At 47.0% G+C, this 17,233-nt stretch overlaps 1 protein-coding gene across 18 annotated transcripts in view; it reads right to left on the bottom strand.

Moving 5' to 3' along the window:
• The window catches only part of NCAM1 (neural cell adhesion molecule 1), a 368,148-nt gene that overhangs the window by 37,591 nt on the left and 313,324 nt on the right, over positions 1-17,233 (bottom strand). For 4 of the 18 annotated variants that reach the window (XM_069555045.1, XM_069555046.1, XM_069555047.1 and 1 more), the window contains exons 9-15: positions 13,820-13,849; positions 9,375-9,525; positions 8,887-9,071; positions 8,244-8,340; positions 7,762-7,932; positions 5,617-5,748; positions 4,263-4,277 (exon numbers count right to left, since the gene is read on the bottom strand). In XM_069555045.1, coding sequence (XP_069411146.1) covers positions 4,263-4,277; positions 5,617-5,748; positions 7,762-7,932; positions 8,244-8,340; positions 8,887-9,071; positions 9,375-9,525; positions 13,820-13,849 — 781 coding nt within the window. Of the gene's footprint in view, positions 1-4,262; positions 4,278-5,595; positions 5,749-7,761; positions 7,933-8,243; positions 8,341-8,886; positions 9,072-9,374; positions 9,526-13,819; positions 13,850-17,233 lie in introns of all 18 variants that reach the window. The other 14 variants (XM_069555051.1, XM_069555062.1, XM_069555052.1 and 11 more) reach the window with 5 other exon arrangements.

The following is a 17,233-nucleotide window of genomic DNA, read 5'->3' as shown; positions in this document are numbered from 1 at the left end:
CACACGGACACTAAAGGGGAAAATGGAAGAGGCAAGCCAGGGGTGTCAGTAGGAGAAGCTGAGGTGAGTTGCAGCGGGAAAAAGAACTCCATGAAGGAGAACAGGTGGCCTACAGCCCCTTAGAGAGCAGGACGCTCTGACTTCAAACCCTGAGCCTGAGCGGCGACCCAGCCCTGCGGTTCAGGAAGGGACCAGGCCAGGAACAGCTGCAGGGCTCTCCAACCCTGTGAAAACACGCAGGCAGTTCAGCAGCTGTCTCCACAGGATCAGATGTCTGGAGGGAAAGACACCTGGCCCCCAGCTTAAGGCGAACCAACAGAAAAGGGGAAAATGACCTTGGCCGTGACGTTACCTACCTCTTCATGTGTTTACATTTAGGCAGACACCTACACAGATGGCACATACGTATTGCAAAATGTGTGTGATTTTAAGGTCCCAATAAAACAGAAACAGTCGTCTTCCTTAATGCTGTGGCTGGGCAAGGTCGGGATGGTTTGGGATCTGGATGTCACGGCAGCCACTGCTGTGCTCCAAACCCTAGGAAGTGTGATGCTCCGGCTGCTGCGGTGTGCGCGGAGGACCAAGCAAATCAACACTGAGCCAGGGCACTTTGAAGGGACTGGGACTAACCACGTAATGCTCACCAGCTCTCTGCATGGTGAAGCTTAAGAAATGGTGCATTTGAGACATTTTGGACACTGAATGGATCTTTAGTTTTTCAGTGGCGACTATTCAGAAGCTGTTCCATCAACAGTCACAGAAAACAGGCCCCTTTGAGAGCCAGATAAAAATTTGGAAAAACATCACCCTATGTCCAACCCTGTCTTGATGCTCATGGTTAGGTCTTTCTCTTACCTTCTAGATGAGGTTACCTCATTAAACCATCCAGAGCAATGTCACTGGAATCAGAGCAAGACAGGCTACTAACTCAACATTACTTGACAATCTGGTTAATTCTGATAAAAGTGTATATCTCTCTTTTTCTCATTCTTTCTCTTTTATTTTCTTGGCTTAATTGTATGTACAGTTGTCCATATTATTCTGGCTGAGGGGATGGGGTTTTATATACTTTAATCCCAATACATTACAATGCATTAACATATTTGCCATGTGGCATCTAAGGGGCAAAATATGAAACAACAAATTTCAAGATGCCATTTTAAAAAGTAGAGACTCACTTGCAATCTTTATATCCTGTAAGAAAATGTCTATTTCACTTCCTGGTACAGAAGCAATTGAAAAGGCAACATTCAGGCAACGAGATTCTGATGGTGTGTGGTTCAACCATGGAGGAAAGTCATAAGAAATTATCATGTCACTTCTTTAGGGTTTTAGTAGCTCTAAGAAGGAAGAAGCCCCTCCCGGGGCAAACAGAGGTTATGAGCCTTCCTGACAGCATGCAGACACCAGGCCTCGAAATACATGAAACAGGGACATCTTCCCAGGCTGGAGTTTCATTTGTCCTGTTGGAGCCTCAGCTTTCATTGGCTTCACAGAAACAGAGGAACCTCCCAACAGGTAAGCCAGGCTTTCTAACTGGGTGGCTCCAAAGCAGGAGTCCTCGAGATACTGGTGGTACTGGCTAGTTTCACCTGCCCATCTCATGCCCCTGAATGTGGTGGAGACCATTAAGGAATCATGAAGCAACCCTAATACTGAGACATTTCAAGTAACTTCAAGTGATGAGCAAATGGCTCTCCCTACACCTCCCAACTCAGAGAGCCAGCAGCATCAACTCTGTCCAGGGTGCCAGCTCCTGCTGACCCTGACCTGTCTCTTCGTCAGACCTGAGGGTGTACCCAGGGCCCACAGGGCCCCAGAAGCAGCCTGTGCACCTGTATCCCAATATCATAGGAGGTGGATGCACTGTCTGTGAGTGAGATGAGCCAGCCTCAGATGCCCCTGGTTCTTGGGCTTGGCATAAGCCTGCGGCTAAACTGATGGCTGATCTTGTTTAAGTTCAGATAACCTTTGTGCCTTTCAAGGAATGGGAGGGAGAACTCAGAGAAGGTCCTTCCAAAAACTTATCCTCACTTCCTAGCAGCAGTAATTGGGTTTTGTCCTGGCAGTGGGAAACGCTGGCATCTTCCTTCCAACTGTAACCTTTCCTCAGGATGGGTTTAGGCACAACAGGTTACCTTTTGAACAAGACCCTCACTTCAACCCTAGGAAGGCTATGGAGGTGCGAGGGAAGACCATAACGATCAACTTCAGTGAGAGTATAATCATCTCCCACCCTGCTCAAGTTCTAGAAAAAAAATCACGTTCAGCTCTAAAACTGTGCCATGCTTTCTGTGTCTAAAAGAGGTTTGCTTTCTAATTCATGTTCAACTCTAAAATTGTGCCATGTTCTCTTTGTCTAAAAGAGGTTTGCTTTTTAATTCTTTAAACCATAACTTAATTAGGTGATTGAGAAAACTGACTTTCCTTGTCACTAGCAATGCCTACTGCTGCATTACTCATGACTGACTTGGAATGAAGGACTGACCCCACCATTTTCCAAAGGACTTCTTGGAATCTTGCTTGGTTAATCATCCATTTTCATACTGGCAGATAACAAACAACAAAATCTAGAGGTCTTCTTTTAAAAAAATATTAAACACTGGCTTTTAAAACACAGCGTGCTGCTATAAAAATTCTCACCTTGAAGAAGGCTGGGCTGGCAATGAATGAAAACCACTTACAACCTTTGAAGTTCAAGACCCAGTTACTCAGATTCAGTACTCAAACCCCAGTTACTGGGTAGACACTCAGAAGGAGGTCTTGCCTCTCTGTGATGTTACTAAGCCAGCCTCTGTTTATGGATAAAATCCAGAGGAGTGGGCACCTGAAGACCGGGTTAAAGATCCAGGAGGAAGGTGCCCTTGTGCCTTCTGGATGCTCTGAGGGCAGAGCTGAGCTGTCGGCCCAGAGCGGACAGCTGTCAGTCCTCACTGACAACTCCATCCCCCCTCCACTCTATCAGACTCCTTCCAGAACTGGTTCATTCAGGAACCGACTCTGCTGAGAGAGTAGATTTAGCCCTTGTTCAATATCTCAGGATGCCTATACTGAGCTACTTAGTTTCTGCTGGTGCTGCAATATTTCTGAATAAATTTCAAAAAGATAAGCTTCCCTGAGTGCCTGTCAGGAGCTAGGAGTGTTGCATGAAAAGAATGTGCTGCTGAAGACCTCCCTCCACCCTTCTGAGCTCAGCCTGGGAAGAAGCTGAGCCTCAGTGGACGTGAAGCCCGGGGACACCTATGCAGGTAGAGACCGGACCACAGTTCTGCTCCTGGAGCAGCAGGGACGCTCCAGTTACTGCCGCTTCCAGGGCCACTACTTCCAACTTACAAAATTAGGATGTCCTTTTTGGGAAGAATCACCCCCTTTCTTTGTTCTTGGCAATACTGCTACTAAGTAGCTGGCTGTGTGTGTGCGTGCTAAGTTGTTCAGTCGTGTCCGACTCTGTGCGACTCAATGGACTGTAGCCCACCAGGCTCCTCTGTCCATGGGATTCTCCAGGCATGAATCCTGGAGTGGGTAGCCTATCCCTTCTCCAGGGGATCTTCCTGACCCAAGGATTGAACCTGGGTCTCCTATATTGCAGGTGGATTTTCCCAAACATGGAAATACATGTTGCAAGTAACCTAGTGCTAAAGAACAGAGTTCACCAGTTAAACTGGCGGCTTAACTCCCCTGCAGGAGGTGCCCGTGATGCAAACCCATTCATGCTGCGTGGGGTCCCCCACCCACGCTCCTAGAGCCTTTCAGCTACCACCTGCCAGACAGAAAAGGGAGGTGCAGTGAGCTCAGTTCTTTCACCTCCTAAAAGCAAATGTGAAAGGCCTTCTGGGTTCTCGTGACCATGCAGGGATTCTGCATAGAGGCCTGGAGAGGCTGTGGTTACTTTTCCGGCGTCCCGGCTAATGGTGAGATGATGCCATATCCTTATTCAGAGGCCCTTTGCAGACCTCCACTGTGCTTGGCTCAGCAAAATATTGCCACAGGGCAATCGTCACACACAGAAATTAATAAATAAACACAATTTCAAAAGACAAAAAATTTGCATGCTCTAAAACACGACGAGTGTTAGCCTCTTGGAGTAACCCACAGACATTAACAAGAGTACAACTAGACTAAGGTCAGTGTGGTTAGGGCCCGGACGGCATCATCTACTCCAGCCTCTAGGGGACGAAAGGGACTGGAACTAAATTAAAAAACTAGAACTAGCAGATGTTAACACTCTAGAAACAGGTAATGAGGTATGAAGAGGCACTTACGTGGAAGAGGGCTATCTGCATATCCCATGGATGGAACACAGACGAAAAGAAAAGACAAGAGACAGACCCAAGAAAAAAAAATAAGATGTAAAAGAAATGAATAGGATCTGCAGAACACACGGAGCTGGAAACGCAAATTATCAAATTACTTCAAATCCAGAGAGAAGCAATGCCTGTAGGAGGAAGATGAGACAGGCTCTCTACTTCTGCGAAGAGGCAGGGGGATCACTCTGCAGGCCCTTGACCCCATAGGGAAGAAAGCAGAGGATTCTCCCATATGCCTTTTGACCCCAGGAGTCAGAGGGGGGACCAGGGAGCTCTGGGACCACTGGGGTTGTCTTGCTACAGCATCTTCTTCACCTGGATGGACTCACCATCCTCCCTGGGGAGGAATCCATCTGTGGAGGGACTGAACTAGACCAGGGCTCACCCAGAGCTTGGCTGTGTGTGGGGAGGGAGGGAAAAGTATGGCAGGCTTGGCTTAAGGAAAGAGGGAGCAATGGAGGAAAACAGAACTGCAACCCTGAACAGGATCAGGAAGCAGGGACTCCTGAAAGAGGCCGCGACCAAGGAGACCCCAATGGTGCTCCTGAAAGGAGGAGGGGTACGAGTGACAGAGGCCATTTTTTCCCTCTTTATTTTGTTGGGGTTTTGCTCCTGCTCATTCATCCTACAGCAGGCTCTGTTGCCCTGTAACTGGATATCTCTGCTTCATTAAAACCCCACAACCAATTATGCCAACCATCACTGCCTTTACTGTCTTCCTTCAAGTCACCAGGTGCTTACAGCCCATGTGAGTGTGCGTGTGTGTGCATGGGTGTGCGCTCAGATGCTCAGTGGTGTCTGACTCTTTGCAACCCCGTGGACTGTAGCGTGCCAGGCTCCTTTGTCTATGGGATTTCCCAGGCAAGAGTACTGGAGTGGGTTGCCATTGCCTTCTCCAGGGGATCTTCCTGACTCAAGGATTGAACCCAAGTCTTCCTGCACTGGCAGGCGGATTCTTTACCACTGAGCCACCTGGGAAGCCCCTAGGGCCCTTGTGACAAAGAGCAAATCTCCAAAATCTGTCCCCACCACGCTGCCCTGAGTCTCCTCGGTGCCTCTGATAACACACGTGCATGGTTTTCCACCCCGGCTGCTACTCTAACAATTGGACCAGATATTAGACTGTGTCACCAAGCCCTCTGAGAAACTGAGAACCAAGGGAGTGGTATCGGGCGCCGCTGAGGGCCAGAGAACTAGGAGGTGGGACCACTGTGAGCAGAGGGACCTGTAAAGACAAAAAGCTGTCATCTGAACACTGGATGCGTCCCCCCACCCCAAAGGGATGAGCCGGGCAGCAGGCTATACTTACGGACTGGCTGCGTCTTGAACTCGGAGGCGGCGCTGATCTCGCCCAGGCCCTTGCCGTTGAGGGCTGCCAGCCGGACTGCGTACGTCGTCTCAGGCTTGAGGCCCACGATGGTGACGATGCCCTCCAGGCTGGCTGTTGTGAGAACATGTAAAGGGTCACAAAGGGGGAAATGCCTATTGGTGAAATAGTGCAGCTGCTGCGGAAAACAGGACGGCAAATCCCTCTGCGATTAAAGGTAGAATTCGATCCAGCAGGTCCAGTTCTGGATCTATGTACCAAAGGGCTGGAAGCAGGGACTGGAACAGATATCTGTACAAACATTCACAGCCGTCTTGTTTACAACAGCTGAACTGTGGAAACAACCCAAATGTCCCCCGACAGATGAATGCAGAAACAGAACGTGGTCTTCCACACAGTGGAGTATTGTCCAGTTCTAAAAAGGCATGCCATTCTGATGCACTACGACGGGGATGAACCTTGAGGACATCACGCTAACTGAGATAGGACAGATACAAAAGGACAAATACTGTATCATTCCACTTATATGAAGGACCTAGAATAGTCAACCATATAGAGACTATTAATAGTCAACTATGGGCTTCCATGGTGATGCAGTGGGAAAGAATTGTCTGCCACTGCAAGAGAAGCAGGAGATGCAGGTCTGATCCCTGGGTCAGGAAGATCTCCTGGAGGAGGAAATGGCAACTCACTCCAGTATTCTTGCCTGGGAAATCCCATGGACAGAGGAGCCTGGCGGGCTACAGTCCAGAGGGTTGCAAAAGATTCAGACATGACTCGGAGACTAAACAACAACATCAAGAGTCAACTCTATAGAGAAGGGTGGCTGCCAGGGGCTGGGGCAGGAGGGAATGGGGAGTTGTTATTTAATGGGTATTGACTTTAGGATGAAAAAGTTCTGGAGACGGACAGTGGTGACCACATAATGATTTAATGCCACTGAACTGTGAACACTAAAAAATGGTTAAAATAATAATTTTTATGTTGTATATAGTGCTCACTCAAGTCATGTCCGAATTTTGTGACCCCACAGATTATAGCCCACCAGTGTCCTGTGTCCATGGGATTCTCCAGGCAAGAATACTGGAGTGGGTTGCCATTTCCTCTTCCCGGGGATCTTTCTGACCCAGGGATCGAACCCGGGTCTCTCATGTCTCTTGCACTGGCAGGTGGATTCTTTACCACTAGTGCCAGCTGGGAAGCTCATGTTATATATATCTTACTACATTAAAAAAGTTAACTGGGAAACAAAAAGTCTGTTGGACATGGGATTAACCTGACACAAAGTTGGTATGAGGTTTCAGAGGGATGTCAGGGAGGTGAAGGATGATTTTCTTCTAGTTCTAATCCTGATTATGCCGAAAGTCCTCCTAGCCCTCCCCAAAGCTGGAGTGATGGGAGCTTGCTTCCTGGAAGGATGAGTTCTCAGTAAAACTGAGTTGGAGGATGTCTTTGAATTGCTGTGACATTGCATGTTAATCCAATCCATTCTCAGCTCTCCCCTCGTTTCTGGGATTAAAAATTTCTACGGAAACAAAACTTACTTCACTGACTTATTCCAATTAAACCTCAAAGGGAGAGTCAGACGTAAACACATTCAATCCTCAGGGCAAGATGAGCTGAGCTCAGAAACTTCAAACTGCAGTCGTGCAAGGGTCATTTTTCAAATCTTTGGAAGTATATCATAGAACTGATTTAAAAGAGCTGTCTCGCTGGCTCTGCTGATTAGGTTAATGTCCTAATTACACGGCAATCCCTGAATACACACAAGCAGGACAGGATGGCTGACGCACATGGAGGCCAAATACACAGAGCAGGGTAGACAGGACTCCTCTGGGTTGTGCCCAGCACTTAAGCAGGGCTTCTGCTTGGAATGCAGCTGAGCCGGCCTCATCCGTCCTGGCACAGTCACCTGAGAACCAGGTTCTGAAGTGCCGGGGTGGCAGAAGGCCAAGTCTCTCATGAGACGTGACCACAGCCTAGACATCAGCGGGACGGCAGGCGGTGGCATCTGGCATTCCCCAGTTGGGGGGTGTCATGTCAGAAGCCAGGATCTGGTGAACTCAAGGCGGGGGTGTGTGTGCCCAGAGACATCATTCCCAAGTAAATTCCGACTCTGCAGCTCACCTTCCTTGGCATCGTACCACCTGGAGTGCCACACCTCCTCGCCCATCGCTCTCCACTCAGCTTTGTATTTGAGGATGGGCACCCCGCCTGTGGCCTCTGGCTCATCAAACTGCACCTGTGCTGTGCTAGAGTATGGCTCCACCTGGTCGATGGACGGTGAGGATGGGGTGTCTGTGGGGAAGACACAGATGGAAACCCAGGTCAGCCGGATTTGGCCCAGGATGTAACATTCAATCATGAAACATGACTCTCTTTAACTCCTGCAAATCTTGTCATCTGTATTCTGTCTTCCTGGTCCACCCCAGCAAATAATTCTCTCCCAACATACCCCATGTCCAGATCCTTAAGCCCCCTTACCTCTCAGCCTCCTTACCCTTTGGTTGCTGACCCTTACTCCTCCTTCTTCCCATGTCCTATCATCACAGAAGGTCATGAAATGGACCAGCCAGAGTGAGGCTGGTATAGCTGGAAGGGGCACTCACCTGCTTGGACAAGGATGAATTCCAAAGACTCCTGTCCGATGCGGTTCACTGCGGTACAGTTGTAGTTTCCAAAATCATTTTCAGAGTCTGGGGTCACCTTTAGAGAGAAGGAGCGCTTGGGTTACAAGTGTCCCACGGCATGGCCGCAACCTCAGATCCTTATTTACTGAACTAAGAGTAGAATCAGTAAAGCTCCAGCTCACAGAGCTTGTAGATGCAAACTGTTACATACAGAATGGATAAATGACAAGGTACAGCACAGGGAACTCCATCCAATTTCCTGGGATAAACTACAATGGGAAAGACGATAATAAGGAAGAATGCATCTCTGTGTATGACTGAGTCGTGATGCTGCACAGCAGAGATGGGCACAACATTGCAAATCAACTATGCTTCAATAAAAAAAAAATTAAATAATAGAAAAGGGGTCTCATGAGGAAGGAACACTCTGCTCCCCTCCAGGCCCTGATCTGGCTCCTCGAGATAAAGGGGCAAGCTGAGGCTGGCTTTCTTCCCCAACCAATGGCTCCACTGTGCAGGATGAGTCAGAGAAGCGAGGGAGAGGATATCAGCTGTACCCAGCAGCCTGTCCACACTTGGACCACGCCTCCTGCACCGCACCCCTGCCCCCACACCACCTCACCTCCAGGTAGCTGGCCGATGGGGTGTTGTAGATCTTGATGTTGCTGTAGTTGGAGCTGGGCAGCAGCTGACCGTCTCGGAACCATGAGATAGTGGCACTGGGGTAGGCAAACACCTCGCAGGTGATGTTCACCTGGTTCCCCTCCCAAGTGTACACAGCCACAGGGCCCTGCAGCTTGGGGGCATCTGCAAAGAAGGACAGCGGCTCCAGAAAGACCGCCGTGATCGCGGAGTCCCCCACACTCAGGCTCCTGGCCCTGAGACGGCGGGCGAGCCTCGAAGCCGATCTGACGCGGGGGAAAGCGGGGATCGGGGCTTTTCCCATGAGCTGCGTGGGGAGACACGCAGACCTGTAAGTCTGAGGATGGTGTTGGGCATCCCTTGGGGACACAGCTTTGGGATGACCTGGGGCCTACCGCCGCGGGACAGGTCCGTCACCCCGACCCTGTGCAGCCCTCCCTGCCCCGCGTTCCCCGCCGTTCTCCTCACATTGCACTTCGAGGTACATGGACTGGGAGTCCTGGCCGATGGTGTTGCTGGCAGTGCAGACGTACTCCCCAGCGTCGGTGTACTGGATGCTCTTCAGCGTCAGGGACGACACGCGGGCGTGGCTGCGCACCACCATGTGCCCGTCCAGGGTCTGCCGGGAGGGGAGAGGCGGCGTCAGGGTCTGGGGTGGGCACGGCTGAGACCAGGCATCACTGCCCATGAGCAGCCTCACAGCTCTCCCCTCTCTGTGCCAATGTCTAGGTTTTGCTTTAGGTACCAACTCCTGGCAGCGTGGCTCCAGAGAGCACCATGTGAACGTGGGTGCATCCCAAACAGAAAAATGGGTCTCAGTTTATCCAAGCAGCCTAGCCTGTGTGCCAAGACTGGCTTGGGAAGGACAATCGAGGCTCCCAGACAGCTTGGCTTGGCATATCTGAAATGGAAGCCGAAGTCTGGCCAGCAGGCATTGCAGCTGCAACAGCCTCACCTCATGAGGGTCTGGAAAACCTGCACTCCCGTCCTTTCCTTCCCGTCTATCTGCCTGTTCCCTGGTGTGTGCACACGTAATGGGAAATCCAAATCCGCCAAATGAAAGAAATGATACAAGAAAGTCATCTTTCTGAAGATGCCTCATTTTCTTGAATGCTTAAAACTAAAACAGTTTCATTTCAAAAAAGTCTAACAATCCAGAGCTCAGGAGCTGTTGTGCTGGAAGTAAGGGGCACTGGGTTCCCTGTCCTGGGATAGTGATACAGAGATTCCCAGGCATATTTAGGACCCTAGACACCACAATCACCATGTTTTAGCCCTTGACACTAGAATTGTCTTCCTAAGTCTTTGGAATTACAAGAACTGGTCAAACAGGCAATCAGCATATGAGCCCTGGGCAATGGGTACTGGACTATTTCCTAGGGGTTTCCCCTTTATACTCTTAAGTAAAATGGTTGCTGGCCTAGGAAGAGTCTGGGCACGTGACCTGAGTTCAGATCTTCAAGAAAGCGGGTCATCTGAAGAAGGAGTCTAGCTTCTCATGGGCTGGGCCACACTTTTATGTCCACTGTATGGTATTCCATAGACAGGGGCATGTGAGTGCTCTGCCGGTAACATCTGTCATCCCATGAGGTCGCGCTTTTAAAGAACTAGAGAATACCTGCCTTCAGGTTCCTTTGAGCTGCCGGTTTGGAAGCCCGAAATCCAGTCCTGAAATATCATAAAGCAGGCCAGTTTGGGGAGTTCAAAAGCAAGACACCATTGGCCTTAACTGCAGCCTCAGATCTACCACAAGAAGTCTCTCTGTCATCCCTGGTATTTAGCCGATCAGTTGTGTCCAATTCTTTGTAACCCTATGGACTGTAGCCCACCAGGCTCCTCTGTCCATGAAGATTCTCCAGGCAAGAACACTGGAGTGGGTTGCCATGCCCTTCTCCAGGGGATTTTCCCGACCCAGGGATAGAACCCAGTCTCTTGCATTGCCGGTGGATTCTTTACTATCTGAGCCACCAGGGAAACCCAGCAGCCCTGGTAGAGCTAGTCTATTTCAGTCATTTAAGCCCCGTCACATTTCATATCCAGAAGCTGGAACACAAGTGCCAGCAAGGAGACAGAAGAGCTGAGCAAAACCATCACCACCTGCTGCAGCGAGCGCCAGGAATGCCCAGGTGCCTCGGCTCCCCGCCCCCAGCATGTGAAGCTGAGAGGCTGATTGGTTGAGAAGGTGCACCCCAGAGGATATGCTCATGAATGTGAGCTGACATGGGCTGGGGTAGAGGGCTTGCCTAGAAAATCTGAGACATCTGGTCTGTTGAAGATACTGGCTCCTGAAAACCCTTTTCAAGTGGGCTGACAGGGTCCATGGTAGTGGTGACTTTCACGTGCCAAACAAAATCTTGACCCATCACCTAAACTTGTGGCATCCGGAGTGTGAGGTCATCCCTGCAGTATCTATGAGGGCTGACCTGACCTGCTCATCATTCCTATTTCCCCAGAAGACAAAAGAATGAGAACACAGGTTCAGCCCACAGTAACGCCAGCCAGAAGCTGAACTCTACAATTTTTTGTCACATTCCCAGGACTTGTCCTTGGGGCCACCACCACAAACAAGGAAAACTGACCGGAACCTTTCAGAAGTCAAGAGAACATCTCCATAAGGAAGGGTGTAGCAGCAGAAGACGCAAAGAGAGTGATGTAGGTAAGAGAAAGACATCAACAAGCAAGCACAAAGGGGGACATGAGCAGTTTTTACTCAGAATAACCTAGAAAATGGTCAGAGAGAAATGACTGCACTGACAGTCCTATTCCCCCCCCCCCTCCACCCCCCTGCCCCTGCCGCTTCTATCAGGTCTGTTTGTCTAAATTTCTCTCTGGAAAATTTTTTCATTGAATGATGTCAACAGAACAGTAGGCAGCCTTCCACAGGGAACTGTAGTTCTGCGGTGGCTCAGGACAGAACTGATGACAGGATTACTTGCCAGACGCCCAGTTCTTCCCTCCGAGGGGGCACAGACAGACTCCAGGGTGATTGGACTATTTCCCTCTGAAATGATTTACTCTGGCACCAGGCCAGAGTCAGACAGCGCCCCCCTCCAAGCCATCCAGACCAGACGTCATGCAGGCTGATGGTCCAGCTTCAAGAAGGAAGCAGATAAACTGGGCATGAATGAAAAGATCGTTATGGCAAGAAGACTCTGCTTTGCAAAAAAAAAAAAGCATGAAGGGCAATTATAATTGCTCTTCTCATCAAAACATTTTTGTCTCTGTTCTTGCTGGGAGAAGTCCTAAGGCTTTCCAGAGCTTACAGACTGAAATTGGCCACAACTCAAGCCTTCTTTCAAACTCATCTGGGTTCGTGGTCTTCATTCCTGACTGAGACAGATAGAAGGGAACGGAGCTTCTGAGCCCCAGGGGGCAGAACTCACTTGAAAGTCAATTATGTCCAGAGTGAGATAACTTAAGATAAGGACACTTCGGCAAAACGGAGTGAGGTGTCTGCTTTCCTGGGAGTAAACCAATTACTTCCACTACTAAAAGCAATGCTCTCAATATCTCCTTAATGCTCCCTGATAAATCTCAGCTCCTCCTCTAGCTGGGTCTAAATCTGAATGACGGGAAGATGCACAAGGCCAAGTGGAATGAGAGGGGAAGTGGTTCCGGAGTGGCTGACAATCAACCCTTCTTTTCTCCCATCCCCAATCCTAATGAGCCTGTGACTTCTGGGCAATAAAGCACCCAGTCTGTGACAGCACTCCTAGGCTGCAGGAAGAAAGTTTTTCAGTGAGCCTGTGCACCTAACTACAGCCCCTACGCTGTGGAGGAAGGGATGATACACAGGGAGCTTATAATGAACTAGATTCGACGACAGCAGGCTGCAGAAACTACCATCAGTGCCTGGGGAGAGGCAGTCAACTTTTAAATATTAAATGGCATTAAATATTTATAGCCATGACCTGAACGCATGAGTTATGTGTTCTGAATAATTATCATTTCTGAAAGACTAGGGGGATGGGTTTACCCAATTTAAATATAGTCCACAGGATTGCCATATTCTACATTTACAGTATTACACAATATCTAAGTTCCATCTAGAGAAAAGGTTCCTTTATATTTTACAGATTAGATTTTTGAACTTCATCTAAAGCATACTGGTTTTGATTTCAATTCTGTCACTTAATCACACAAATCAGGGCAAGAATGGTAGACATAATCCTAAGTAGGGTCTTGGGTACATAGCAATTACAATCTAAAGATTAATATTTAACCTCAGTTTTGAAACTAAGTCCCACATTACCCAAATGCAAGCGAGTAGTCAGAGAAATTTCAAAGGCTAAATGTGCTACTGACTTAAAACACACACACAGAACCATTTATGACACATCATTCTAATCTCATAAATTTAATGCCCTATAAAAGTAACATAGATGTGTTTAGCAATTTGGGAAAACCAATGAGAGATGTCATTTGCATTGCTTTGAGATGAAATGTGATGTGGTAATTTACCAAGACCAATCATGATAAAATAAGTGAGCAACAAGATGAGTTGAGCTGGAAAGGTAAGGGCTGAGTGGGTTTTTAGATCACTAAACTCTGTGACTTTATGATCCAAAGCCACATCAACCAGGTGAGAGTCAAAAAATTTCATCATTTCAAAATGCCTGGCCTGGGAATTGGGGCCATTTATTTCTCTGAGTATAATTACCTGGATATGATTTTATCAGCACCAGCAAGAGAATAAAGAAATAATACAGATTTGTTCATCCACTCCCAACACACCTTGCTTGCTCATCCTGCAATGACACTGTTGCTAAGTAACGTCTACCACTATGGACCTATTCTTTAATCAAACTAAATTACTAGTTAGTTTTAGCATGTCTGGTTATTAAGCTGCAATGGTGAGTTAAACTGTAGCGCTTGCAAAACTAAAGACTGACTAGTGGTCGGGCAAGCTATACCTCTTGCTTCTCTGGTCGAGTCCACGAAGCCTGGAGGGAACAAGATATAAAACACAACAAGAAAGCAGTAAAATTTTACAATATGTTGCTTTAGAGAATTGATGTATCCCACTGCATTCCGTGCACATGCAGTTTCTTTCCAATTCAGAGCTTTTTCCAAGGCCCACTTTCAATGGTGTGTTCACTGCCCGCTTTAACTTAGGATTTAGCTTATGCTTAGCTTTTCTGCCCCCCTTATGCCCATTAAGGTGTACAGTTCACAGGTAAAGCTTCTCCTAATCTTTGGAAGACATACATACGGCTACCAGCTGACATATTAGACTGCTCCTATTCCCAAATACCTTGAATATTCCTCCTGCTAGTAGGTGACATCGCTAGCTCCAACCACACAATACAGAGACACTTATAGAGTAGGTTTCCTCCTTTGGATTTGATGGGACAGCTTATCACACATATATTATTTTGTGCTCATGCATCTTGCAACTCTGCATGCATACTATTAAAATAAAATTTGTATTTAAAAACAAAGAAATGAAGAAAGGAACAGAGGGGGTATATTAGGAATGAGAAGGATGCCCTTAAGACTATGGGGCAGGATGCTTTGAGGATACTGAACTCTGAGTGCTGTGGTAGGTTCTAGTTGGTTCTTCAAGGCAGAGGGACGGCATGCTGGTTTAAGCATCTTCATCAAACACAGCATTCACAAAGGAGTGAGCCAACCCAGGAACACAGGGGCCTTTGGGTATTTTCCTACCCACATCAAGATTTTTTATTTATCCAGCACTGGGGAATCTACTCTGCTTACAGCTTTTCTGTTTTCATGTTGGGAGTCAAAAACATCATACGTGATGTCGTTGACTGCCTGACTATCCCTGAGGTTCAAATGGAAAAAGGATACAAAAGACACCAGAGACACAGCAATGCAATCCCAGGAATGAGAATGAGTTAGCAAACATTTAGTAAAAGTCTACTAAATGCAAGGAGAGGCTACTAAATGCAAGGAGCTTTCCGGAGAAATGAGGGATGCGGACTATGTCACAGCATGGTGGAGTGAAGAAGGAAGTGAGGACAGGAACACGCATAGACCAGAGCAACAGTGGGCAGACATGTTACACGTGGCTGCTGAATCCACATCACCTAGAGGCTTGTGTGTCACATGCCAGGGCTGCACGAATCAAGACTGGTTTCAGGGCCTCCATCATATGAGTTGTTTGCTTTTCAGATCAGATTCTTCCCGCGTCTCTGTCAACTCACTGTGGTTTTGTGGCTTTTACAGTAAGTGGGTGCTAGTAACACAATGCTTCTAGTAGCCTGAACCTCCACCTGTGTGCCTGGTGGGATAATAAGATATATCTTTTTTTTTTTTTCCCTTAGATCAGAATTTCAGAGGAACAAAGACTAATTTTTTAATTTTAATTTTTAGTGTAGTGTTTAAATTTTAAAACATCTAGCAAAAAAAGAACCCCATGCAGTGTTTACCTGGGACACACTTATACTTAAAAAAAAGTAGCTGGTAACCCTAGTTGGGAAAAGCAGAGGCAGTTCAGTAAGTGGCTAAAGCACACCTCCTGGAAGAGGAATTGGTAAGGACATCAGTCCAGGTCCTAACAAACAGTGCCAATGAGAGAGCAAACAGGATAACCTTGACCCTGATAATTTGGTGAAGGCATGTAGCCCACTTTAAGATAACCTGATATGCAAATATACACTCTTACAAATTAGAATATGATTAGCTATTCGAAAGTTGTTAGTTCCAGGTGCTTTTTAACATTGCGTGTTTCATGGTGTTACACACAAGTCTGTAGGAATATGTACACAAACTAAAGTGGAGTGATAGACACTTATCCTAGGATTTCCCTGTTGGACTTCTGTCCACATCCTGGATAAAACAGACTCTAACTGCTCAATGCAGGCACCTTACCCTGCGTTTAAGAGTAAGCACCTGATTTGTACTGAATGAGGAGTTCTTCCTGATGAAAAGAAACTTCAGTCTCTAAGGAATCCAGTTTCAAAAAGTTTCTCTCTTTTATAGGATACTCTGTCAACTCAAGATACAAGGTTCATGAAATGCCTTTAACTTATTTCTGTCTCTCTTGATCTCAACACTTTGCGTCTCTTCTCCTCCTTAGACATTAAGTAGCAGCCTTTCTTTCTCACTCTCTTCAAAGGCCTGGAGATGGTCAAATGAGCAGGCAATGGAGAGAGTATGCAAATCATCTGGGGGCCTCACTTAGTAAGTAAATAGTACCTGGAATTTAGTGCCACTTACTGCGAGTCTTTAAATACCTGGCAATTTAAAAAGTGAGTCTGAATAGGATGAGTAATAAAATGATGTGGATGCACAAACTTTCTTGGTATCACAATGACCTCCATACACAGAGATCAAACTGACCCATCACAATGTTCAAAAATTCTGGCCAACATATTAGTGACCACTAAGAAATGGATTAACTTTCAGACAGATGATCTCCCCTAATGATCTTAGTGACCCAACCTAGCCTAGCTATTATCAGTTGTTGAGTGAAACCAACTCAACTAACTAAAGCCTAACAGATTGATTATAATCAATCTGAAATGAGTGCTTGGACTAAAGCTAGACATTATCAAGACATGATGTGACTTTTAGGCTCATTGTACTTTTTTTTTTGCTTTTTTTCCTCATCTTTTTTGAACAAAGAACATCAGTATTCCATTAGAAAGTCACCACAATTCCATGGTTGAAAGCTTTTGCTCTCCCTTGTCTTAAAAGGAGAAATACTAGACTCAACTAAGCAGTGAAGCAAAAGAGAAAGCTGTATTTAATCAGTGTCTACTGTCACTGACTTTATTAAAGGAAGCACTGAGCGTCCCGAGAAAGTCATCAGGATCATTAGAGAGCACCACAGCGTTATGGCCTCTATCCCTGAGCCATTGACCCCTGGTTGCATTCTAAGGGCTCAGCACTTGATTTTGTCCCAGTCAATATTTTTGTCAAGGACTTGGACAAAGATATTTCAAATAAGTATTCATACAAGGTTGGAAGCAACAGCTAATACAGATGCTGGATAGCAGTTGCATGGGGAAGGATGAAATACCTGCCCTGGGGTTTTGGACTTAAGAGCTGGGTCATCATTGACTGTTAGACCCCATTACTTTAAACACATATAAATGAAACAGGGAGCCCCCACTGGCTGAAACGCTGTGGACCCAAAGACCTCTAAGGACAGTTCTGATGAAAACCAGTCCTGACTGGTCAGCAAGATGGACTAAAATGGTCATTCTCAAGCCAAGGAGTGTTTCTGTATGTGATGTTTTTGGTAATCAGAATGATTAGAGGTGGTCACTAACATTTAAAGGGAAAAGAGCAGTGGTGCTAACTATCTTATAATGTACAGGACAGTCTCAGTGAAGAAAAGTCTTTCCAAACGGTCATCC

This window comes from Ovis canadensis, chromosome 15, assembly GCF_042477335.2.
Source record: "Ovis canadensis isolate MfBH-ARS-UI-01 breed Bighorn chromosome 15, ARS-UI_OviCan_v2, whole genome shotgun sequence".
Classification (NCBI taxonomy): Eukaryota; Metazoa; Chordata; class Mammalia; order Artiodactyla; family Bovidae; genus Ovis; species Ovis canadensis.
The sequence above is the reverse complement of the archived record's forward strand: the minus strand, read 5'-3'. Positions and strand labels throughout refer to the sequence as shown.